We start from the raw sequence: 25,102 nt of genomic DNA on the forward strand, positions 1-25,102 counted from the left end.
TAGGAGCAGATTGGCTTCAGCACCATTTATCATTTGTAACAAGTAATAACAAGAATATCACTCATTGTTACATCTGACCCTTTATCTCTCTGCAAGCATTGATACAACTCCCCCAGTGTTTTCTGCAGAGCCGCACAGAGGGAGCAACAGAGAAACATAGAATGTGAGGACCGATAAGAGCCACTGGTCTGCCCTAATCAGTGCGTCAGACTCATGGATTGCACTATTACCTACCAGCCGGCACTAAGCGCCTCGCACGGTGTATATATGTGGTGTATATATATGCTAGCTCCGGTTTAAGCCGGGTACACACATCGGCAGCGACATAGTGCATACACATTAGACGATATAGTGAACGATGTGTCAGAATGGGGCATATTGTCCACGATATCTTCTAGTGTGTACCCGGCTTTACACACCTGACTATGGCGTATCTTGTAGTGTGTACCCGGCTTTATACACCTGACTATGGCGTATCTTCTAGTGTGTACCCGGCTTTATACACCTGACTATGGCGTATCTTCTAGTGTGTACCCGGCTTTACACACCTGACTATGGCGTATCTTGTAGTGTGTACCCGGCTTTACACACCTGACTATGGCGTATCTTCTAGTGTGTACCCGGCTTTACACACCTGACTATGGCGTATCTTCTAGTTTGTACCCGGCTTTACACACCTGACTATGGCGTATCTTCTAGTGTGTACCCGGCTTTATACACCTGACTATGGCGTATCTTCTAGTGTGTACCCGGCTTTACACACCTGACTATGGCGTATCTTGTAGTGTGTACCCGGCTTTACACACCTGACTATGGCGTATCTTCTAGTGTGTACCCGGCTTTATACACCTGACTATGGCGTATCTTCTAGTGTGTACCCGGCTTTACACACCTGACTATGGCGTATCTTCTAGTGTGTACCCGGCTTTACACACCTGACTATGGCGTATCTTCTAGTGTGTACCCGGCTTTACACACCTGACTATGGCGTATCTTCTAGTGTGAACCCGGCTTTACACACCTGACTATGGCGTATCTTCTAGTGTGTACCCGGCCTTACACACCTGACAATGGCGTATCTTCTAGTGTGTACCCGGCCTTACACACCTGACTATGGCGTATCTTGTAGTGTGTACCCGGCTTTACACACCTGACTATGGCGTATCTTCTAGTGTGTACCCGGCCTTACACACCTGACTATGGCGTATCTTCTAGTGTGAACCCGGCTTTACACACCTGACTATGGCGTATCTTCTAGTGTGTACCCGGCCTTACACACCTGACTATGGCGTATCTTGTAGTGTGTACCCGGCTTTACACACCTGACTATGGCGTATCTTCTAGTGTGTACCCGGCTTTACACACCTGACTATGGCGTATCTTCTAGTGTGAACCCGGCTTTACACACCTGACTATGGCGTATCTTCTAGTGTGTACCCGGCTTTACACACCTGACTATGGCGTATCTTCTAGTGTGTACCCGGCTTTACACACCTGACTATGGCGTATCTTCTAGTGTGTACCCGGCTTTACACACCTGACTATGGCGTATCTTCTAGTGTGTACCCGGCTTTACACACCTGACTATGGCGTATCTTCTAGTGTGTACCCGGCCTTACACACCTGACTATGGCGTATCTTCTAGTGTGTACCCGGCTTTACACACCTGACTGTGGCGTATCTTGTAGTGAACAGAGCAGCCTGATGACTGGAGTGCAGGTATGGGGACCATAAACCAATATGTGTGCGCTATATAAATAACTGATAATAATAACAAGGGGGAAATACCAGCAACCGGGGTACAGGTGTTATGGATAAATATCACTCTAGCAAGACCTTACAGAGAACAGCAGCATTCCCAGGCATGGCCGCTCTCCTGCGGCACACACTGCTGGCCTGTATACACGTGCGGACGCTGTCGCACATTGCGCAGGAATTGTACTGTGTCACTCCCCCCACCCCCCATACAATAATTCTGTGTGGATGTGTGCATTTAATCCTAGTTGGCTGCGCTGTGAATGTAAATATCCCTGCGGCACCGTGCCAGTTGTTTTGCTCTCATAGCTGTGGGCAGAGGAGATGTGGAATTTGGAGCAGTGTTCATACAGGCCCCGGGCTTATCAGCAGACGGCAGGAGATTTATGGCTGTGCTAGCAGTGGTGGGACATTCACATGTGCTGTAATTGCTTCACTCCAGGGTGCAAATAAGAAGTGCCAAGTGTTCTTATCAGCCTGTGTACATATCGGGGACACTATTGCAGTCACCCTGTGTGTGTGTGTGTGTGTGTGTGTGTGTGTGTGTGTGTGTGTGTGTATAATCCATTAGGACATCACTGGGGCATGAAGCATAGTGGAAATCCAGGAGGCAGATTTAAGAAAATAAATAAAATAAAAATACATTGTTTATTGGGGTGCATACAGTCACACTTTGTCTACTGGGGTGCATACAGTCACACATTGTCTACTGGGGTGCATACAGTCACACATTGTATACTGGGGTGCATATAGTCACACGTATACTGGGGTGCATATAGTCACACATTGTATACTGGGTGCATATAGTCACACATTGTATACGGGGGTACATAGTCACACATTGTATACTGGGGTGCATAGAGTCACACATTGTCTACTGGGGTGCATACAGTCACAGAAAGGAGCCATTGTTCTGGCCATATGCATAGCAGTAATCACAGGGGGCACTGGCCAGACCCCTCCAGACCACAGAAGGTATTTGTAGCTCGTTCTGCTGGCCGCTGTGCGCGGGTGATCTTCAGTATGCCGACTGACGGGATCCCGGCGCACAGTATACCGGGGGAGGAGGAGAAGTGCATGGTCTTGTATGAGACTGGCTGCAGGAAGAGTGTTCTGGAGGGGGGGGGGGGGGGGAGTGCATGGTCTTGTATGAGACTGGCTGCAGGAAGAGTGTTCTGGGGGGGGAGGGGAGTGCATGGTCTTGTATGAGACTGGCTGCAGGAAGAGTGTTCTGGGGGGAGGGGAGTGCATGGTCTTGTATGAGACTGGCTGCAGGAAGAGTGTTCTGGGGGGGGCGGAGTGCATGGTCTTGTATGAGACTGGCTGCAGGAAGAGTGTTCTGGGGGGGGGGGGGTGGGGGGTGGAGTGCATGGTCTTGTGTGAGAATGGCTGCAGGAAGAGTGTTCTGGGGGGGGGGGGGTGCATGGTCTTGTGTGAGACTGGCTGCAGGAAGAGTGCTCTGGGGGGGGAGTGCATGGTCTTGTATGAGACTGGCTGCAGGAAGAGTGTTCTGGGGGGGGAGTGCATGGTCTTGTATGAGACTGGCTGCAGGAAGAGTGTTCTGGGGGGGGGGTGCATGGTCTTGTATGAGACTGGCTGCAGGAAGAATGTTCTGGGGGGGGGGGGGGGAGTGCATGGTCTTGTATGAGACTGGCTGCAGGAAGAGTGTTCTGGGGGGGGGAGTGCATGGTCTTGTATGAGACTGGCTGCAGGAAGAGTGTTCTGGGGGGGGGGGAGTGCATGGTCTTGTATGAGACTGGCTGCAGGAAGAGTGTTCTGGGGGGGGGGGGAGTGCATGGTCTTGTATGAGACTGGCTGCAGGAAGAGTGTTCTGGGGGGGGGGAGTGCATGGTCTTGTATGAGACTGGCTGCAGGAAGAGTGTTCTGGGGGGGAGTGCGTGGTCTTGTATGAGACTGGCTGCAGGAAGAATGTTCTGGGGGGGGGGGGGGGGAGTGCATGGTCTTGTATGAGACTGGCTGCAGGAAGAATGTTCTGGGGGGGAGTGCATGGTCTTGTATGAGACTGGCTGCAGGAAGAGTGTTCTGGGGGGGGGGGAGTGCATGGTCTTGTATGAGACTGGCTGCAGGAAGAGTGTTCTGGGAGGGGGGAGTGCTTGGTCTTGTGTGAGAATGGCTGCAGGAAGAATGTTCTGGGAGGGGGGGGGAGTGCATGGTCTTGTATGAGACTGGCTGCAGGAAGAGTGTTCTGGGGGGGGGGGGGGGGGGGGGGAAGTGCATGGTCTTGTATGAGACTGGCTGCAGGAAGAGTGTTCTGGGGGGGGGGGAAGTGCATGGTCTTGTATGAGACTGGCTGCAGGAAGAGTGTTCTGGGGGGGGGGGGGGAGTGCATGGTCTTGTGTGAGAATGGCTGCAGGAAGAGTGTTCTGGGGGGGGGGGGGGAGTGCATGGTCTTGTGTGAGACTGGCTGCAGGAAGAGTGTTCTGGGGGGGGGGGAGTGCATGGTCTTGTATGAGACTGGCTGCAGGAAGAGTGTTCTGGGGGGGGGGGAAGTGCATGGTCTTGTATGAGACTGGCTGCAGGAAGAGTGTTCTGGGGGGGGGGGGGAGTGCATGGTCTTGTGTGAGAATGGCTGCAGGAAGAGTGTTCTGGGGGGGGGGGAGTGCATGGTCTTGTATGAGACTGGCTGCAGGAAGAGTGTTCTGGGGGGGGAAGTGCATGGTCTTGTATGAGACTGGCTGCAGGAAGAGTGTTCTGGGGGGGGGAAGTGCATGGTCTTGTATGAGACTGGCTGCAGGAAGAGTGTTCTGGGGGGGGGGAGTGCATGGTCTTGTGTGAGAATGGCTGCAGGAAGAGTGTTCTGGGGGGGGGGGGGAGTGCATGGTCTTGTGTGAGAATGGCTGCAGGAAGAGTGTTCTGGGGGTGGGGGAGTGCATGGTCTTGTGTGAGACTGGCTGCAGGAAGAGTGTTCTGGGGGGGGGGAGTGCGTGGTCTTGTATGAGACTGGCTGCAGGAAGAGTGTTCTGGGGGGGGGGGGGGGTGGTGCATGGTCTTGTATGAGACTGGCTGCAGGAAGAGTGTTCTGGGTGGGGGTGGTGCATGGTCTTGTATGAGACTGGCTGCAGGAAGAGTGTTCTGGGGGGGGAGTGCGTGGTCTTGTATGAGACTGGCTACAGGAAGAGTGTTCTGGGGGGGGGGGGGGGGGAGTGCATGGTCTTGTATGAGACTGGCTGCAGGAAGAGTGTTCTGGGGGGGGGGGCGAGTGCATGGTCTTGTATGAGACTGGCTGCAGGAAGAGTGCTCTGGGGGGGGGGGGGGGAATACTCTTCCCTCATGTGCTTATTCTTTTCTTTCATCATCTTCCACTGCCCTAAATTCACCTGATACTAATGTCTGTGTCATCTGCTGGTGTAGCTATGTATGTATACTCTGTACCTGTCCTGTATAGTCTTCAGCTGTAATACCCCGTTCACATCTCTAACGCCGGATCCCATCCGGGAATTGGAAACTGGTCCTTCCAGGGTAAGATCCGGCATTGGACCCTAACAGCAGGCTTCCTGACCCGGCAATATGCCATAGCGACGTGAGCCGGCGCTGGGAGATGAGCTCATCCCCGCGCCGCTTCTCCCTATGTAGTGAACGGGTCCTGGGTCGCATCGACTCGGGAACCTGTTTACACTGGCACTGACCCGGGAATTACCCTTCTTATAACCCGGGTTGAATTACCAGATCAGGCGACCCGGGAATTCTCCACGGCCTCTTTAACATCGCACAGTGACCCGTGCCGTCCTGGCAATATGCCGGGTCAATACCGGGTTATTTGTGTGATGTGAAAGGGGTTTAAGTCGCTGTTTTCCTGGTTTATGTACTCTGTAATTGGGCGCTGCAGACCCCTTGTAGCACCATATAAATAAAGTATAATAATCGGCCAATGCAGTGTCAGAGACAGACTCCTCTGTACATGGGAGATGAGGACAAGCTGTGTAGATAGACGTTTCCTTTGGTTACGCAGCGTCTATCTCTAAGCTGGTTACATTAGTTCCGCATTTGGGTCTTTTCAGACCAACTGGGTCCTAAATGATTATTCTGCCCGATTTGAGGGTATTTGAGCCCAACTGGTGAATCCTGTTTCCCGTCACCACAACAGCCTGCGTGTACGGTTATTGGGCGCCATTACACGGTGTGCCCCTTGCTATCTAGACATTAATGATGGGAATACTGGGCTCTATGTGTGTGCCCCACCTGCCCTTGGATCCTATTGTGCCAGCTCCCTGCCTGTGGCGAGCGGACGCCTATTACTGCGCATATTGCAGGCAGAGCTGCTGGAAGCGTGATGTGCACATATGTAACATGTGGCTGAAATAAGCGATATCCCTGCTACCGTCAGACGGGGAACAATGTCCGCAGACAGAAAGTTGTCCTGCAGTCTGAGCGCACATTCCGCAGGATGCAGGGAGCTATTTATAATGTGAGACACATTTGGGAGAGGAAGCAGATCCTGCCCAAAGGTCAGCAATGCAGTGAGCGGTGCTACTTGTCATTTCCCCTCTCCTCTTCTGCAGTAATAGCAGAGAACCGTTCTAGGTTACAGGATCTGCATTTGTGTCCGGTGTTACAGTACTGTGTGTACCTATGCTATGTACTTAGGGTTACCTGTTGGGGTGTGTACTTTGCAATGTTTCTATGTTTATCCCCCTTCAGCGCGGCGCTGTGGACACTTTGTGGCGCTTTATATAATACAACATAGCAATAATTAGACCTGTTTGTTGCACATAAGCCCCTGGAGTTTTACCTTGCTGCAGCCTGACTATGTTACCGCTAGCGACAGCACATTCAGCCTAATATACGGTGTTACCAGGGAGATGTGCCCGTGTCCTGTGTGTGTAACCAGGAGCCATGTGCGGAGGAGTATAGGATGCATCTGGGGAAGGCTGGTAGGCAAGGTGCGCTTCTGTCAGCCTGGAAACCCAAAGTTACATGAAATCCACAGGGCATAGTTTCTGAATGTAACCAGGGCTAAGTAGTGTCCGGGGAGGGCAGGTTTATCCTGTGCACATCACACTCCCAGCCTGTAAGCCCAGCGATGCATCTCCCTGATATTACAGTCTTGGCTAGAGGACGGCGCTCAGCGGCTGACTATAAGCCTTGTATGCGTCGCTGCTGTGATGTGAGGACGCTTGCTGCACTGTTACCGCCATTGCTGTCACTTGCCTGGGGTATGTCCCAAATGTCTCTTATTAATTCAGCCTTCCCCCGGGTTAATGATAAACCAGTGATTTGTTACAGATCTGTGGAATGCAGGACAAGTACAGTCCTGCCTGTGGTATGGTACCCAGCGCTGCCTCATCACACTTCTCACCGCTCCTCTGGCCGCATTACCTTCTGGCAACGCTCAGTGTCTGGTCAGCCTGTGTGCAGGTTCTGTGTGGCCGGTGACCACCTGTACCTGGACACTGCAAGAGGCACCGGCTCAGAACCCCCGTTCACATTACTAATTCTGTCATTTGGGAAACCGTATTTCCTACTGGGTTTTGTCCCTGTTGCGATGACAATGGGGGTCATTCCGAGTTGTTCGTTCGTTATATTTTTCTCGCAACGGAGCGATTAGTCGCTAATGCGCATGCGCAATGTCCGCAGTGCGACTGCGCCAAGTAAATTTGCTATGCAGTTAGGTATTTTTCTCACGGCATTACGAGGTTTTTTCTTCGTTCTGGTGATCGTAATGTGATTGACAGGAAGTGGGTGTTTCTGGGCGGAAACAGGCCGTTTTATGGGTGTGTGCGAAAAAACGCTGCAGTTTCTGGGAAAAACGCGGGAGTGGCTGGAGAAACGGAGGAGTGTCTGGGCGAACGCTGGGTGTGTTTGTGACGTCAAACCAGGAACGAAACTGACTGAACTGATCGCAGTGGCAGAGTAAGTGTGGAGCTACTCAGAAACTGCACAGAGAAGTCTTTTCGCAATACAGGTTGAGTATCCCATATCCAAATATTCCGAAATACGGAATATTCCAAAATACGGACTTTTTTGAGTGAGAGTGAGATAGTGAAACCTTTGTTTTTTGATGGCTCAGTGTACACAAACTTTGTTTAATACACAAAGTTATTAAAAATATTGTATTAAATGACCTTCAGGCTGTGTGTATAAGGTGTATATGAAACATAAATTGTGTGAATGTACACACACTGTGTTTAATGCACAAAGTTATAAAAAATATTGGCTAAAATGACCTTCAGGCTGTGTATACAAGGTGTATATGTAACATAAATGCATTCTGTGCTTAGATTTAGGTCCCATCACCATGATATCTCATTATGGTATGTAATTATTCCAAAATATGGAAAAATCCCATATCCAAAATACCTCTGCTCCCAAGCATTTTGGATAAGGGAGACTCAACCTGTATTGCGAATCTTTCGTTCGCAATTTTGATAAGCTAAGATTCACTCCCAGTAGGCGGCGGCTTAGCGTGTGCAAAGCTGCTAAAAGCAGCTTGCGAGCGAACAACTCGGAATGAGGGCCCGTGTACGAGGCATTTACAGTAAATGGCCCATGCTGCAGCGTTATCAGTACTCGGATGTGCATGTCATTCCAGCCATCACATGAATTGTACAGATTCCTTAGGAGCTTGGGATTAATCCTGGGGAAATAGCAGGACGCTACTCTCTGGCTGTCCGTGCGATGATAGGCTGGTCCTGCCACTGTCTGCATTAGGTAGGTGGCATGCTTCCACTACATATCTCTCCTTGCTCTGTAACTACTGTGCAGCAGGCCGTCATGCGTGGTGGGAGGAGCTTCCCTGAGCAGGCAGAGTGTGAGTGACAGCTTTGTGGACTTGAGCTCATACTAGTGATGACTGCTGTAAAATCAGTGGGCGGCCCAGGATCCCGCTTGCAGACGCATTATCCCTTGCATTTGCCCTACTGACTCGTGCATTAGCATATGGTAGTAAATCGGGCATGTGCGGCTGCCGGCAGCTGCGCCCACGCTGCGTCTGACTGAGGATGAGCCCCTAAGTACACAGCTGACGGCAATCGCTAGCATTGTGCAATCGTTAACAGGGACATTTGGAAGTTTAACAAGTAGATAGACTCTGATTTAGGGGTGTATTCCAATCAGACATTCACGGACTACAGTCCCCAATCTGGTCTGTTTGCTGAACTTGGTTATAACGTCATTTATTTCCATGTTTTATGCTCCTATTTAATAAATAGTAACATATATCCAGAGTGTAACCACGGATACGAACAATTGCATTTAGTATACACAATAACAACAATTATATTGTACAAATAACAAAAAAAAAGTCCCACATTTCCAGGGATGAGCCTGTAACGCCTGGAGTTGCCTCTGACCATTAGAGACCATTGTCAGCTATGGAAAACGATGATTCTGGGAAGAGAACGTGCGAATAACAGCGTTACCCGAGAGGGCAAAGTGCAAGGTCTGGGCGTGGTGTTGCCGCCTGTGTGTACCAGCCCTTGGGATGAGATGCAGGTTTATTGTCCTGCATAGATGTGCTTTACTGCACCTAACAATATATACAGCCATATGGAAACCCCAGCTCTACTATACAGTCTCATTCCCGCAACGTTACATTAGGACTTGTGCTTTCCATATAGAAGTTATATGAATACGGAGTTACAGGTCTATTCATGATGCAGTGAAAAGTGTGGAGAAGTTGCCCATGGCAACCAATCTTATAGTATGCAAATGATAAATGTTACTTCAGTGCTGGCTCACTTCTCCACTCTTTTCACTGCTACATGAATACACCCCTTTAGTCTCGGAAGTCAGTAACATATTTGGGATACTAAGTAGCCGGTGATGTGTTAGTATATGAATACGGAGTTAGTCTTGGAAGTCAGTAACAAATTTGGGATAATAAGTAGCTGGTGATGTGTTACTATATGGATACGGAGTTAGTCTTGGAAGTCAGTAACATATTTGGGATAATAAGTAGCGGGTGATGTGTTAGTATATGAATACAGAGTTAGTCTCGGAAGTCAGTAACATATTTGGGATAAGTAGCCGGTGATGTGTTAGTATATGAATACGGAGTTAGTCCTGGAAGTCAGTAACATATTTGGGATAATAAGTAGCGGGTGATGTGTTAGTATATGGATACAGAGTTAGTCTCGGAAGTCAGTAACAAATTTGGGATAATAAGTAGTGGGTGATGTGTTAGTATATGAATACGGAGTTAGTCTCGGAAGTCAGTAACATATTTGGGATAATAAGTAGTGGGTGATGTGTTAGTATATGAATACGGAGTTAGTCTCGGAAGTCAGTAACATATTTGGGATAATAAGTAGCTGGTGATGTGTTACTATATGGATACGGAGTTAGTCTTGGAAGTCAGTAACATATTTGGGATAATAAGTAGGTGATGTGTTAGTATATGAATACGGGGTTAGTCTTGGAAGTCAGTAACATATTTGGGATAATAAGTAGCGGGTGATGTGTTAGTGTATGGATACGGAGTTAGTCTCGGAAGTCAGTAACATATTTGGGATAATAAGTCGGTGATGTGTTAGTATATGGATACGGAGTTAGTCTCAGAAGTCAGTAACACATTTGGGATAATAAGTAGCCGGTGATGTGTTCACATATGGATACAGAGTTAGTCTCGGAAGTCAGTAACATATTTGGGATAATAAGTAGCTGGTGATGTGTTGGTATATGGATACGGAGTTAGTCTCAGAAGTCAGTAACACATTTGGGATAATAAGTAGCCGGTGATGTGTTCACATATGGATACAGAGTTAGTCTCGGAAGTCAGTAACATATTTGGAATAATAAGTAGCGGGTGATGTGTTAGTATATGGATACGGAGTTAGTCTCAGAAGTCAGTAACACATTTGGGATAATAAGTAGCCGGTGATGTGTTCACATATGGATACAGAGTTAGTCCCGGAAGTCAGTAACATATTTGGGATAGGGGGGTCATTCCGAGTTGATCGTAGCTTTAGTACAGCTACGATCAGGCACCCAGATATGCGGGGGGACGCCCAGCACAGGGCTAGTCCGCCCCGCATGTCAGTGGGATAATAAGTAGCGAGTGATGTGTTAGTATATGGATACAGAGTTAGTCTCAGAAGTCAGTAACACATTTGGGATAATAAGTAGCCGGTGATGTGTTCACATATGGATACAGAGTTAGTCTCGGAAGTCAGTAACATATTTGGAATAATAAGTAGCGGGTGATGTGTTAGTATATGGATACGGAGTTAGTCTCAGAAGTCAGTAACATATTTGGAATAATAAGTAGCGGGTGATGTGTTAGTATATGGATACGGAGTTAGTCTCAGAAGTCAGTAACACATTTGGGATAATAAGTCGGTGATGTGTTAGTATATGGATACGGAGTTAGTCTCAGAAGTCAGTAACACATTTGGGGTAATAAGTAGCCGGTGATGTGTTAGTATATGGATACAGAGTTAGTCTCGGAAGTCAGTAACATATTTAGGATAATAAGTAGGTGATGTGTTAGTATATGGATACGGAGATAGTTTCAGAAGTCAGTAACATATTTAGGATAATAAGTAGCAAGTGATGTTAGTATATGGATACGGAGATAGTCTCAGAAGTCAGTAACATATTTGGGATAATAAGTAGCTGGTGACGTGTTAGTATATGTATATGGAGTTAGTCTCAGAAGTCAGTAACATATTTGGGATAATAAGTAGCGGGTGATGTGTTAGTATATGTATATGGAGTTAGTCTCGGAAGTCAGTAACATATTTGGGATAATAAGTAGCGGGTGATGTGTTAGTATATGTATATGGAGTTAGTCTCAGAAGTCAGTAACATATTTGGGATAATAAGTAGCGGGTGATGTGTTAGTATATGAATACGGAGTTAGTGTCAGAAGTCAGTAACATATTTGGGATAATAAGTAGTGGGTGATGTGTTAGTGTATGGATATGGAGTAGTCTCGGAAGTCAGTAACATATTTGGGATAATAAGTAGCGGGTGATGTGTTAGTATATGAATACGGAGTTAGTGTCAGAAGTCAGTAACATATTTGGGATAATAAGTAGCGGGTGATGTGTTAGTATATGTATATGGAGTTAGTCTCGGAAGTCAGTAACATATTTGGGATAATAAGTAGCGGGTGATGTGTTAGTATATGTATATGGAGTTAGTCTCGGAAGTCAGTAACATATTTGGGATAATAAGTAGCGGGTGATGTGTTAGTATATGTATATGGAGTTAGTCTCAGAAGTCAGTAACATATTTGGGATAATAAGTAGCGGGTGATGTGTTAGTATATGAATACGGAGTTAGCTACCAATGACACTTTGGGGTCTATTTACTAAGCCTTTGATGGAGATAAAGTAGTAGGCATATCTAAGGTTTTTTAAGGACAGGGTGCTGATCATTGAGGGGGGCACATTTTTATCTTGAAGGGCACATTTGTGATGTGACGCTTTGCGAACAAAGCATAGCGCATATGTTTTATAGGTATTGTACATACATTTTCCCCTTAGTATATCATATACCCCTACATACGTACATACATATAGGACACCCATGTAACACCCAACATCTGTACTGAGAAACATACTGTATATGTCCGGTCTTCTTGTAAGATCGGCTGTAGCATATACATAAGTAGATGATTATAAATGCCTCCTCCAGTGATGAAGTGGTTATAATCCGCATGTGTTATAAAACAGAAAAGTTAAGCAGAGGGTTAAAATATATAGGTAAAAATAAAGTCTGTTCTACTAGGGAAATACTGTAAGCAGGACATGCTCACTGCTTACCCTGTTCTTTCCCTCTTCATCAGAGCGCTGTGTTATGCCGGCAGCGCAGCTGTGATGTCATTTACAGTCTCTCATCTGCCATCCAGTTCTCTAAGGATAGAAATTGTTTCCAGTTTCAGAGATGGGCAAGGAGTAGACGGCTACATTGTAACCTGCACTCTGACTGCTGCATTCTGTATACAAGGGGGCGATTTATGGTCCTGCAGGGGCACTGACACAGGGCAGGGTGCATGGGCAGGGGGCACTGAGACAGGGCAGGGTGCATGGGCAGGGGGCACTGACACAGGGCAGGGCGCAGCACCCTGCTGAAACAGCCTAGAAGGAACACTAAATCCGCTCCTGCCGTTTTTAAACACAGCCTGTGACATGACCGTTAGGAGCTGATTGGCTGGGATCTCCGTCCACTTTATCTGTCTCCAAGGCTTAGTAAATTGACCTTTGTCCTTTTTTAGGTCCTTGGTTTAAAAAGTTAATTGGACAGATGTCTAATGACCTTAGAATATAAATTAGAAAGGTCACCCCCCCCCCCCCCCTGTAAATAATCCTAGCTTCATCTCTTCTTCATTTAAGTGTTCTATTTCCTTTATCTGCATATGAAGCCATGTGATGGACGAGATTGCCACCCGCCGTCGCTAATCGTCTGGCCGCAATGATCTGCATCGTACGCTTTCATTTCAGTAGTTGTCTGAGTCACTACGATAGAGTCTGATTGCGCGCAGCTGCCTTTGGCTACAAAGTCCTGATTATCTGACCACGGCCGTCTCGTATGTGGCAGATGAGAGCTGACCGGTGAATTCTGTACGTTACAAGTAATCTGGAACCAGGCAGCCGGGACTCTGGTGCTTTGTGGCATCGATGTGAGGTTGGAAAGAGTGAATGTTACCGCTGATGCTGCAGATTCAGAAGATTAAGCACGTTTAGGCACTGGAAAGACATCAGAGACTGAGCAAACTGCTTTCATTAGGAGAACAGTCTTTGTACATTTTGTATGCAACAGGAAAAAAAGTGCTTGTTGTATAAAGAATATGTTACACGTTGTGTCATAATGATCTGGAATTTGTGGCAATAATGCAGGTAATGGACGGTTTAGGACATAGGGATTTTGGCAGTGTAGTGTTTGATAGTATTTGGCTGTGCACGTCACTGGTTGCTGGGCCTCATACTCGTGACATTGGATCCTAGGCCGCACAAAGCCCGTAGTACAATTCTCCTCATCCTTTATCGTATGTACTTACTGGTTGGTATTGATGTGTCTTCTCTCTCTCCCCATTGTACAGATTTCATTGAAAACGCTTATACCTCGTCCATCATCAGCCGGGATATTAAGGTCACTGTGGTGAATGAGCACAATCTACAGAAGACCCATATTACAGTGTCCAAAAAACGCAACTGGTTAAAGCAGAGCACGCACCGGTATCTGGTCACGGATGGCCGCAAAACGAGTTATCGGACTTCTAATTCTTTCCACGCTGGAATGAGAGCGTCGCAGTCCCAGGTGTCCAGCGCGGTATTCAGAAAAGAGACTGAGAGCGTCGCCTCTATTCCAGCAAGTTCTTTAGCTTTGTCCGGCCGCGGTACAGACCGCGGGGATGATAATGATGCAGACGATGAAGGAGAAATTTGGTACAATCCTATCCCTGAAGATGATGATGCCTACGTCTGCCGCAATCCGTCGTCTTCTCCGGCCACTTGTGAACCAGCACACATCATGGCGGAAGCACCGGGGAAACCTGACAGACTTCCAGGTCCAAGTGACCGGCTGCCGATGTCTCCAACCAGTGAGCACAGCACTGGGGTCATCTCGGAGACCACAGACTATAGCGTGCAGCTGTGCAAGCAGACGTTTGTCTACAAGGCCGCAGTGGGGCCGGTTGTAGAGGACCTACCAGCATACAGACCCCACGAGCCCGGTGAGTCCCCGGTGTATGTGTTCTTACACTAGATAAAGCCTTGTCTGCCTCCTATGTGGAGGTTATGCAGATGCTCTGTGCGCGGCCCTTAGCGAGCAGTTTGTAGCAAGTATGTGTGATATGTATTATCGTAGTTGTCCGTCATCCTGACATTGAAGTGATAACACGGAGCAGCAGTGACATTATGAGTAGATGCCATGTCCGTGTGACTGCTGTGTGATGGATTGTGCACAGGAGAACTGAGGCTGTAATGTGATCTGTCCCAGGGCCGAGGGTTACACGGGAGGTCACAGAAGCTATTATCTGGGATGAGTAGTGAGTAGACAACCCCACCAATAACTCAAATGTGGAGATTGATGATTTACCTCCCTGCTCTGCTCACTGGCCGCTATTTTACTTGTGTTATTCCATAGAGTACGTATGGGAGTATTATAGTCGTGTGTGCCATCTGTCGTCAGACATGACAATGGTCGACACAAAAATGGCTGGCGCATGTTTCTGGTGGGTTTTTTTTGGGGCCAAGTGTGTGTATATAGGGGTATATTCAATTAGGGTCGGAACCATTCCGACATGCATTTGTTGGAATGGATCCGACAACCCCTATTCAAATCTCATCTCAATTCGACTTTTTCAAGTCGAATTGAGATGAGGGACCCAGAGGAGGAGAGGGGGGGGAGCCGCGGGGAGACCAGCGGGGACTGCCGCCGGCAGACGCAGGAGATCAGCGCTACAGTAGCGCTGCAGGAGGATGTCGCACAGCCGCCTGACCTCACGACAGTGTCCACCCGGCTCCAGCAAGCGTGACACCTCACTTGCTGGAGCCGAGTGGAAGGTGCCGTGAGCGGCGCGGCTGTGATACATCCTGCTGCAGTGCTGATCTTCCCTGTATGCCCGCAGCAGCCCCCCCCCCCCCCTCCCTGCGGCTTCCCCCCCTCTCCTCCTCTGGGTCCCACATCTCAGCCCGACATTTTTTTATGTCGGATTGAGATGGTCTGAAACGGGGCCAAATCCTTTTGAATTTGGCCCCGTTTCACTCAAAAGTACGTGAATCTGCAGCTATACCGAATTCCACGACTTGTCGAATAAAAACTGCTGGTACTGAATAGGTCGAATCACAGGTTCGTTTGATTGACAGGCAGAGGCAGTCGCTGGGTGCGCGGGGGCGGAACGGTGGCGTTTGCCCGCCGCTTCGTGGGCGTGGCCCGGCCAACGCAGGCGTGGCCGGACCGTGCGGGGGTTGCGACCAGGAGCAGCAACGACCTACTCCCGGCCAGCCGCAGGAGCTGCGCTGGCCGATAGTAACTCCACTGTGCAATGCTTTTGTAGTTGTGCGGGGGGGGGGCAGGACACACATGCGGTGCGGGCTAGTACTGGGCGTCCCCCCGCATGTCTGTGTCCCTGATCGTAACTGTGCTAAATTTAGCACAGCTACGATCAGCTCAGAATGACCCCCAGAGACTGTTTTCTTTTTTATTGTAAGTTTAATCCCTTAGATGAACAATGTTTCCAATAGTCCTGTGGCCGGAGATCCGACCCGTGTGCCAAAATGGCCGCTGCGACAGTGACGGGGTTAACCCTCATTCTGCAGTGCCTTTTAAAGGGACCAGTAGGTGCTAGATGCCATTTTCTAAGTGCGCTGTCGGAGCTAGGCGCCAGTTTTCTAATGTTTTATTGTCGCTAGACACTGGGTGTTTATGTGCCGCAGCCCGGACCCTCCCTGGCGGCTGTGGCCGTGCGGCTGGCGTTATGTACCATTAGCTGCTACAGCCTGGTCATCTGTGACTAGCTGCACGCTGGGAGGGGTTGGGAGCACGGAGGAGACATTACAGCGAGCCAGGGACGCAGGACTCTGAGTGGCAGAACGCTGGTGTCCCCATGTGCCCCAGCATTAATAGACTGCGGGAATGCATGGCAGAGTGACCGCATGCTGGGGGGACAGGGAGAGCCTGTACCCCCAGCGCTGAGAGCGGACCAGCAGTGTGGCAGGTAACCCCCAGCAGTACCAGGCTGCAGGACTTGGCATAAAAATGCACAAATATGTAAATCAAAATGTATAAATGTTATTTAAGGTGTATGTGCAGCACTGAGCTGCGGTGTACAGAGGCTGGTGCCGGGCGCCAGGCACAGAGTGTGTATCTTACAATGTATTCTTTAAAGTGAACATTTGTACTGTCTAAAGTAGAAATGCACTTATCCTTTCCCTGGTGGTCTAGGGGGAAGCTGGAGCCCTCCGAGGGCTGCGAGTTTCCCCAGCCCCTACCAGGGGACTAGAGTCACTTATCCTGCAGCCTCCTACAGCAGAGTGGTGTGAGGAGGTAGAGCGAGAGCCGGCCAACACAGCCAGCTAATTATTTCCCTGGAGCCCCAAAGAGCTTCCATTCGGTGGCCAGGAGACTCTGGACGGGGACCTTGGTTGCCCATCTTTGGAACTCTTACACCAGCTGGGTATCGCTACACGATCCTGGTAAGTCTGCAATATTTGGAAACGTGTCCTCCAGAGATGGCTGCATTCTAGGTCCGCACCGGCAGTCGGGAGAGATGGCTGCATAGGGTCAGGCGTCTGTGCCCATGTAGGGGGTAGATGTGAAGGTAGGGTATTAGGAGTACAGGGTGCAGAGTGCAGCAGGGTGATGAGATGTTACATAGTATCTGGCACGTTGCTGCGTTCCTGTGTAATGTTTTCCCTGCATTACATCACTTATTCCAGACTCCAGTGCGGCCTGAAGGGCAGGTGAGGAATGCAGGGGTCCAGGCCTTGAGTGCGGCTGTGATCGGAGAGGAACGTGGTCCGGCTGAGCGGTCACCCCTCATAGGAGAATATTACTGCCCGCCACATGTGGCATTGCCAGTTACTATACCCAGCCTCTGCTGGAACTGCATTCATGCCCATCAGCCCACTCTGAGCGAACGATATTGCAGTGGCTTCCGGTGCATTTCACGTCCCTGACGTCACTAGTTCCTTATGATTCCATAAGCCACGTAGTAGTCCTGTCTGCCCAATGCGTGCCTCGTGGTAAGCAGCTGACGGGTGTGTACTGGCCGCCAGGTCCTGGGGGAAGAATTCAGTTGTATTTTGGGCAGCAATAAGTAATGTGCACCTGACTTGTTTTTACTTCTAACGCTTGTCGCGCCCAAATGCACCGGGTTTATAGCGACAAAACCTGTGCGAAGTCCTGGTTAGAGCGCTGGTGATCGCCCTGAGCTGCCTGTGTCCTGGGAATACATATGTCAGTATCCCGACAGTGGCATCCCGCCCGCCAGAATGCCGGCAGCGAGGTGAGCGCTACGAGTCCCCTTGCGGGCTCGCTGCTCTGGCCACAGGATCTATTCCCACTCTGTGGGTGTCGTGGACACCAACAAGTGGGAATAGTCCCTGTGCGCCGTGATCCCGACGGCTGGCCAATTGATTTCCTCCCGTGTCCTGCGCTGGTGATCACTGCGTGCTGCCTGTGTCCTGCGCTGGTGATCACTGCGTGCTGCCGGTGTCCTGCGCTGGTGATCACTGCGTGCTGCCGGTGTCCTGCGCTGGTGATCACTGCGTGCTGCCGGTGTCCTGCGCTGGTGATCACTGCGTGCTGCCGGTGTCCTGCGCTGGTGATCACTGCGTGCTGCCGGTGTCCTGCGCTGGTGATCACTGCGTGCTGCCGGTGTCCTGCGCTGGTGATCACTGCGTGCTGCCGGTGTCCTGCGCTGGTGATCACTGCGTGCTGCCGGTGTCCTGCGCTGGTGATCATGCCTCACTGCGTGATTGTAACATAGTTCCTGATGTTGAAAAAAGAAAATTTGTCCATCGAGTTCAACCTATTAGTCTTAAAATAGGAATACATATTGTGTCCTGCGCTGGTGATCACGCCTCGCTGCCAGATTGTGTCCTGCGCTGGTGATCACGCCTCGCTGCCAGATTGTGTCCGGCGCTTGTGATCACACCTCGCTGCATGATTGTGTTCGGCGCTGGTGATCACACCTCGCTGCCAGATTGTGTCCGGCGCTGGTGATCACGCCTCGCTGCCAGATTGTGTCCTGCGCTGGTGATCACGCCTCGCTGCCAGATTGTGTCCGGTGCTGGTGATCACGCCTCGCTGCCAGATTGTATCCTGCGCTGGTGATCACACCTCGCTGCATGATTGTGTCCGGCGCTGGTGATCACGTCTTGCTGCCAGATTGTGTCCTGCGCTGGTGATCACTCCTCACTGCCAGATTGTGTCCGGCGCTGGTGATCACGCCTCACTGCCAGATTGTGTCCGGCGCTGGTGATCACGCCTCGCTGCCAGATTGTGTCTGGAGCTGGTGATCACGCCTCGCTGCCAGATTGTGTCCTGGGTGTAGTGAGCAGTGTCTGTGTCACCTTTGCCAGCCTGTGGGCTATGCTTACATGACGTGTTATCCGCACAGAGCTGCTCTGGTGGCAGAACAGGAGAGGTGACTAAACCTTGGTAGGGCGATAGCACCGGTGGATGTAACTTGCTGTAGGTGGGAACTACCTGTGTTGGGAGAGCAGGTGACGCCGGCAGTTGCTCTGTTCTCTCTGCGGCTATACAGGGATATGGCGTAATAGGCCTAGAAAGTAAAAGTTCTCTTCCACCAGATGTGTTCAGTAATAGATTCTGAGCGCGGTGTTATTGCCTGCGTTGTGCTTGTTGCTGCTGTATGAGAGGGGCTTTGTCCTCCTGGTAAATAGTCTGTCTGTGACGTGAGAGCCGCGCAGCCCCCTCCATACAGAGCTTATTCCCCGGGAATACATTTATAACTGAGGCTCTGTAATCTGCATGCATCGGTGTATGCTCTGTACAGTCTCCCACACGTATAGATGTCTCTATAACGGGCAAATTCACGCCAGGTACCGCCAGCTCCGCTCCAGCGGCATCACGCGCAGCGTTTCCAGTACTCTCAGGGCAGCCAGTAAATGTGTTTATGGTGTGGGTTAGGGCTTCCAAACACGGTCCTCAAGGCACTCCAACAGTCCAGGTTTTAAGGATATCCATGCTTTAGGCATAGGTGACTTAGTACCTCAGGCCCTCATTCCGAGTTGTTCGCTCGCTAGCTGCTTTTAGCAGCAGTGCACACACTAAGCCACCGCCCTCTGGGAGTGTATCTTAGCAGAAGTGCGAACGAAAGGATCGCAGCGCTGCTACAAAAAAAGATTGTGCAGTTTCTGAGCAGCTCGAGACTTACTCCTAGCTAGCGATCACTTCAGACTGTTTAGTTCCTGTTTTGACGTCACGAACACGCCCTGCGTTCGTCCAGCCAATCTTGCGTTTCCCCAGCCACTCCTGCGTTTTTATTCGACACGCCTGCGTTTTCTCTAACGTCCTAGTGGATGCTGGGAACTCCGTAAGGACCATGGGGAATAGCGGGCTCCGAAGGAGGCTGGGCACTCTAGAAAGATCTTAGACTACCTGGTGTGTACTGGCTCCTCCCACTATGACCCTCCTCCAAGCCTCAGTTAGATTTCGTGCCCGGCCGAGGTTGGATGCACACTAGGGGCTCTCCTGAGCTCTTAGAAAGTTATAGTCTTAGAATTTGTTATTTTCAGTGAGACCTGCTGGCAACAGGCTCACTGCAGCGAGGGACTAAGGGGAGAAGAAGCGAACTCGCCTGCTTGCAGCCGGATTGGGCTTCTTAGGCTACTGGACACCATTAGCTCCAGAGGGATCGACCGCAGGCCCAGCCTTGATGTTCGGTCCCGGAGCCGCGCCGCCGTCCCCCTTACAGAGCCAGAAGCAAGAAGATGGTCCGGAAAATCGGCGGCATGAAGACTCTGTCTTCACCAAGGTAGCGCACAGCACTGCAGCTGTGCGCCATTGCTCCTCTCACACACTTCACACTCCGGTCACTGAGGGTGCAGGGCGCTGGGGGGGGCGCCCTGAGGCAGCAATAAAAACACCTTGGCTGGCTAAAATACCTCAATATATGGCCCCAGGGGCTATATATGAGGTAAATACCCCTGCCAGAATTCCATAAAAAATGGGAGAATAGGCCGCGAAAAAGGGGCGGAGCCTATCTCCTCAGCACACTGGCGCCATTTTTCCCTCACAGCTCGGCTGGAAGGAAGCTCCCTGGCTCTTCCCTGCAATTCTACAGTACAGTAAGAGGGAAAAGAGAGGGGGGGCATTAAAATTGGCACTGTATACAGTATATTATATAAAAAGCAGCTATTAGGGACATAACTCAGTTAGTCCCTGTATATATATATATATATATATATATATAGCGCTCTGGTGTGTGCTGGCATACTCTTACTCTGTCCCCCCAAAGGGCTTTTGTGGGTCCTGTCCTCGTTTAGAGCATTCCCTGTGTGTCTGCGGTGTGTCGGTACGGCTGTGTCGACATGTTGAATGAGGAGGCTTATATGATGACAGAACAGAGGCCGATATATGTGATGTCGCCCCCTGTGGGGCCGACACCAGAGTGGATGGATAGGTGAAAGGTATTAACCGACAGTGTCAACTCCTTACATAAAAGGGTGGATGACGTAACAGCTGTGGGCCAGCCGGCTTCGCAGCCCGCGCCTGCCCAGGCGTCTCAAAGGCCATCAGGGGCTCAAAAACGCCCGCTCTCTCAGATGGCAGACACAGATGTCGACACGGAGTCTGACTCCAGTGTCGACAAGGTGGAGACATATACACAATCCACTAGGAACATCCGTGACGTGATCCCGGCAATAAAAAATGTGTTATACATTTCTGACTTTAACCCAAGCACCTCTAAAAATGGGTTTTAGGTTTGGGGAGAAAAAACAGGCAGTGTTTTGTTCCCCCATCAGATGAATAAATGAAGTGTGTGAAAGCGTGGGTTCCCCCGTTAAGAAACTGGTAATTTATAAAAAGTTACTGATGGCGTACCCTTTCCCGCCAGAGGATAAGTTACGCTGGGAGATATCCCCTAGGGTGGATAAGGCGCTCACACGTTTGTCAAAAAAGGTGGCACTGCCGTCTTAGGATACGGCCACTTTAATAGGTACCTGTTGATAAAAAGCAGGAGGCTATCCTGAAGTCTGTATTTACACACTCAGGTACTAGACTGAGACCTGCAGATAGTGCTGCTGCAGCGTGGTCGGTGACCCTGTCAAACAGGGATACTAGTTGGCAAACATAAAAACATATTAAAGACGTCGTCTTATATATGGGGGATGCACAGAGGGATATTTGGCCGGCTGGCATCCAAAATAAATGTAATGTCCATTCTGTCAGGAGGGTATTAGAGACCTGTCACTGGACAGGTGATGCTGACTTAAAAAGCGCATAGAGAGCCTTATAAGGGTGAGGAATTATTTGGGGATGGTCTCTGGGACCTCGTATCCACAGCAACTGCTGGGAAGAAATAATTTTACCTCAGTTTTCCTCACAGACAAAGGTACAGTTCTTTCGGCTTCAGAAAAGCAAGCGGGTCAAATGGCGCTTCCTTTCTGTACAGAGACAAGGGTAGAGGGAAAAAGCTGCACCAGTCAGCCTGTTCCCAGAATCAAGATTCTTCCCCCGCCTCCTGTGAGGCCACACCATGACGCGGGTGCTCCACAGGTGTAGCCAGGTACGGTGAGGGGCCGTCTCAAAAATTTCAGCAATTAGTGGGCTCGCTCACAGGTGGATCCCTGTTTCTTTCAAGTAGTATTTCAGGGGTACAAGCTGGAATTCGAGATGTCTCCCCCCAGCCGTTTCCTAAAATATGCCTTGCTGACAACTCCCTCAGGCAGGGAGGCTGTGCTAGAGGCAATTAATAAGCGGTATTCCCAGCAGGTAATACTCAAGGTGCCCCTACTTCAACAAGGAAGGGGTTACTATTCCACACGGGTTGGGGTACCGAAACCGCATGGTTCGGTGTGACCCATTTTATATTTAAAATCCTTGAACACAAAAATTCAAGTTCAAGATGGAATCGCTCAGGGCGGTTATTCCAAGCCTGGACGAGGGGGATTACATGGTATCCTGGGACATCAAGGATGCTTACCTGCATGTCCCCATTTACCATCCTCGCCAGGAGTACCTCAGATTTGTGGTACAGGATTACCATTACCAAGTCCAGACACTGCCGTTTGGACTGTACATGGCACCGAGGGTGTTTTATCAAGGTAATGGCCGAAATGTTGATACTCCTTCAAAAAAAAGGGAGTTGTAATCATCCCGTACTTGGACAATCTCGTTATAAGGGCGAGGTCCAAGGAGCAGTTGGTAGTCGGGGTAGCACTATTTTGGAAAGTGCTACAACAGCATGGTTGGATTCTAAACAGTCCAAAGTCACAGCTGGTTCCTATGACACGTCTACTGTTCCTGGGGATGGTTCTGGACATAAACCAGAAATAGTGTTTCTCCCGGAGGAGAAAGCCAAGGAGTTGTCATCTCTAGTCAGAGACCTCCTGAAGCCAAAATAGGTAGCGGTGCATCATTGCACGCGAGTCCTGGGAAAAATGGTAGCTTCCTACGAAGCAATCCCATTAGGCAGGTTCCATACAAGAACTTTTCAGAGGGACCTGTTGGACAAGTGGTCCGGATCGCATCTTCCGATGCATAGGCTGATAACCCTGTCTCCAAGGACCAGGGTATCTCTACTGTGGTGGCTGCAGAGTGCCCATCTTCAAGAGGGCCGCAGGTTCGGCATACAGGACTAGGTCCTAGTGACCATGGATTCCAGCCTTTGAGGCTGGGAGGCAGTCACACAGGGAAGAAATTTCCAGGGACTTTGGTCAAGTCAGGTTATTTCCCTACACATAAATATTCTGGACCTGAGGGCCATTTACAATGCCCTGAGGCCGGCAAGGCCTCTGCTTCAAAACCAGCCGGTACTGATCCAATCAGACAACATCACGGCAGTCGCCCATGTAAACCAACAGGGCGGCACAAGAAGCAGGATGGCGATGGCAGAAGCCACAAGGATTCTCCGATAGGCGGAAAATCATGTGTTAGCACTGTCAGCAGTGTTCATTCCCGGAGTGGACAACTGGGAAGCAGATCTTCTCAACAGACACGACCTCCACCCGGGAGAATGGGGACTTCCTCCAGAAGTCTTCCAATAGGATTGTACACCATTGGGAAAGGCCACAGGTGGACATGATGGCGTCCCGCCTCAACAAAAAGCTATAAAAGATATTGCACCGGGTCAAGGGACCCTCAGGCGATAGCTATGGACGCTCTGGTAACACCGTGGGTGTACCATTCGGTTTATGTGTTCTCCCCTCTGCCTCTCATACCAAAGGTACTGAGAATAATAAGAAGGCGAGGAGTAAGAACGATACTCGTGGATGGCCAAGAAGAGCTTGGTACCCAGAACTTCAAGAATTTATATCAGAGGACCCATGGCCTCTGCCACTCAGACAGGACCTGCGGCAGCAGGGGCCCTGTCTGTTCCAAGACTTACCGCGGCTGCGTTTGTCGACATGGCGGTTGAACGCCGGATCCTGAAGGAAAAGGGCATTCCGGAGGAAGTCATTCCTACGCTTACTAAAGCCAGGAAAGAGGTTACAGCAACTCATTATCACCGCATATGGCGAAAATATGTTGCATGGTGTGAGGCCGAAAGGGCCCCAACAGAGGAATTTCAACTAGGTCGATTTCTGCATTTCCTGCAAGCAGGAGTGACTATGGGCCTTAAATTGGGTTCCATTAAGGTACAGATCTCGGCTCTGTCGATTTTCTTTCAAAAAGAACTAGCTTCAGTACCTGAAGTTCAGACATTTATAAAAGGAGTGCTGCAGAGTCAGCCCCCGTTTGTGCCTCCTGTGGCACCTTGGGATCTCAACGTGGTGTTGAGTTTCTTAAAATCACATTGGTTTGAACCACTAAAAACCGTGGATCTGAAATATCTCACGTGGAAGGTGGTTATGTTATTGGCCTTGGCTTCTGCCAGGCGAGTATCAAAGTTGGCGGCTTTGTCTTGTAAAAGCCCTTATTTGAGTTTCCATATGGATAGGGCAGAATTGAGGGCTCGTCCTCAGTTTCTCCCAAAGGTGGTGTCAGCGTTTCACCTGAACCAGCCTATTGTGGTGCCTAGGCTACTAGGGACTTGGAGGACTCCAAGTTGCTAGACGTTGTCAGGGCACTGAAAATATATGTTTCCAGAACGGCTAGAGTCAGAAAATCTGACTCGCTGTTTATCCTATATGCACCTAACAAGCTGGGTGCTCCTGCTTCTAAGCAGACTATTGCTCGTTGGATTTGTAGTACAATTCAGCTTGCACATACTGTGGCAGGCCTGCCACAGCCAAAATCTGTCAATGCCCATTCCACAAGGAAGGTGGGCTCATCTTGGGCGGCTGCCCGAGGGGTCTCGGCTTTACAACTTTGCCGAGCAGCTACTTGGTCAGGGGCAAACACGTTTGCAAAATTCTACAAATTTGATACCCTGGCTGAGGAGGACCTGGAGTTCTCTCATTCAGTGCTGCAGAGTCATCCGCACTCTCCCGCCCGTTTGGGAGCTTTGGTATAATCCCCATGGTCCTTACGGAGTTCCCAGCATCCACTAGGACGTTAGAGAAAATAAGAATTTACTCACCGGTAATTCTATTTCTCGTAGTCCGTAGTGGATGCTGGGCGCCCATCCCAAGTGCGGTTTATCTGCAATACTTGTACATAGTTATTGTTAACTAAATCGGGTTATTGTTGAGCCATCTGTTGAGAGGCTCTATTGTTTCATACTGTTAACTGTGTTTCATATCACGAGTTGTACGGTGTGATTGGTGTGGCTGGTATGAGTCTTACCCGGGATTCAAAATCCTTCCTT

General features: G+C 49.7%; 1 protein-coding gene across 1 annotated transcript in view; it reads left to right on the forward strand.

Annotated features, from left to right (window-relative positions):
* SYDE2 (synapse defective Rho GTPase homolog 2) overlaps positions 1-25,102 on the forward strand; it is a 211,187-nt gene that overhangs the window by 159,428 nt on the left and 26,657 nt on the right. Inside the window, exon 4 of the mRNA XM_063939297.1 lies at positions 13,760-14,392. Within this exon, the coding sequence (XP_063795367.1) occupies positions 13,760-14,392 (633 nt within the window). The remainder of the gene's footprint in view (positions 1-13,759; positions 14,393-25,102) is intronic.

The sequence above is a fragment of the Pseudophryne corroboree genome, chromosome 9 (genome assembly GCF_028390025.1).
Source record: "Pseudophryne corroboree isolate aPseCor3 chromosome 9, aPseCor3.hap2, whole genome shotgun sequence".
Lineage (NCBI taxonomy): Eukaryota > Metazoa > Chordata > Amphibia > Anura > Myobatrachidae > Pseudophryne > Pseudophryne corroboree.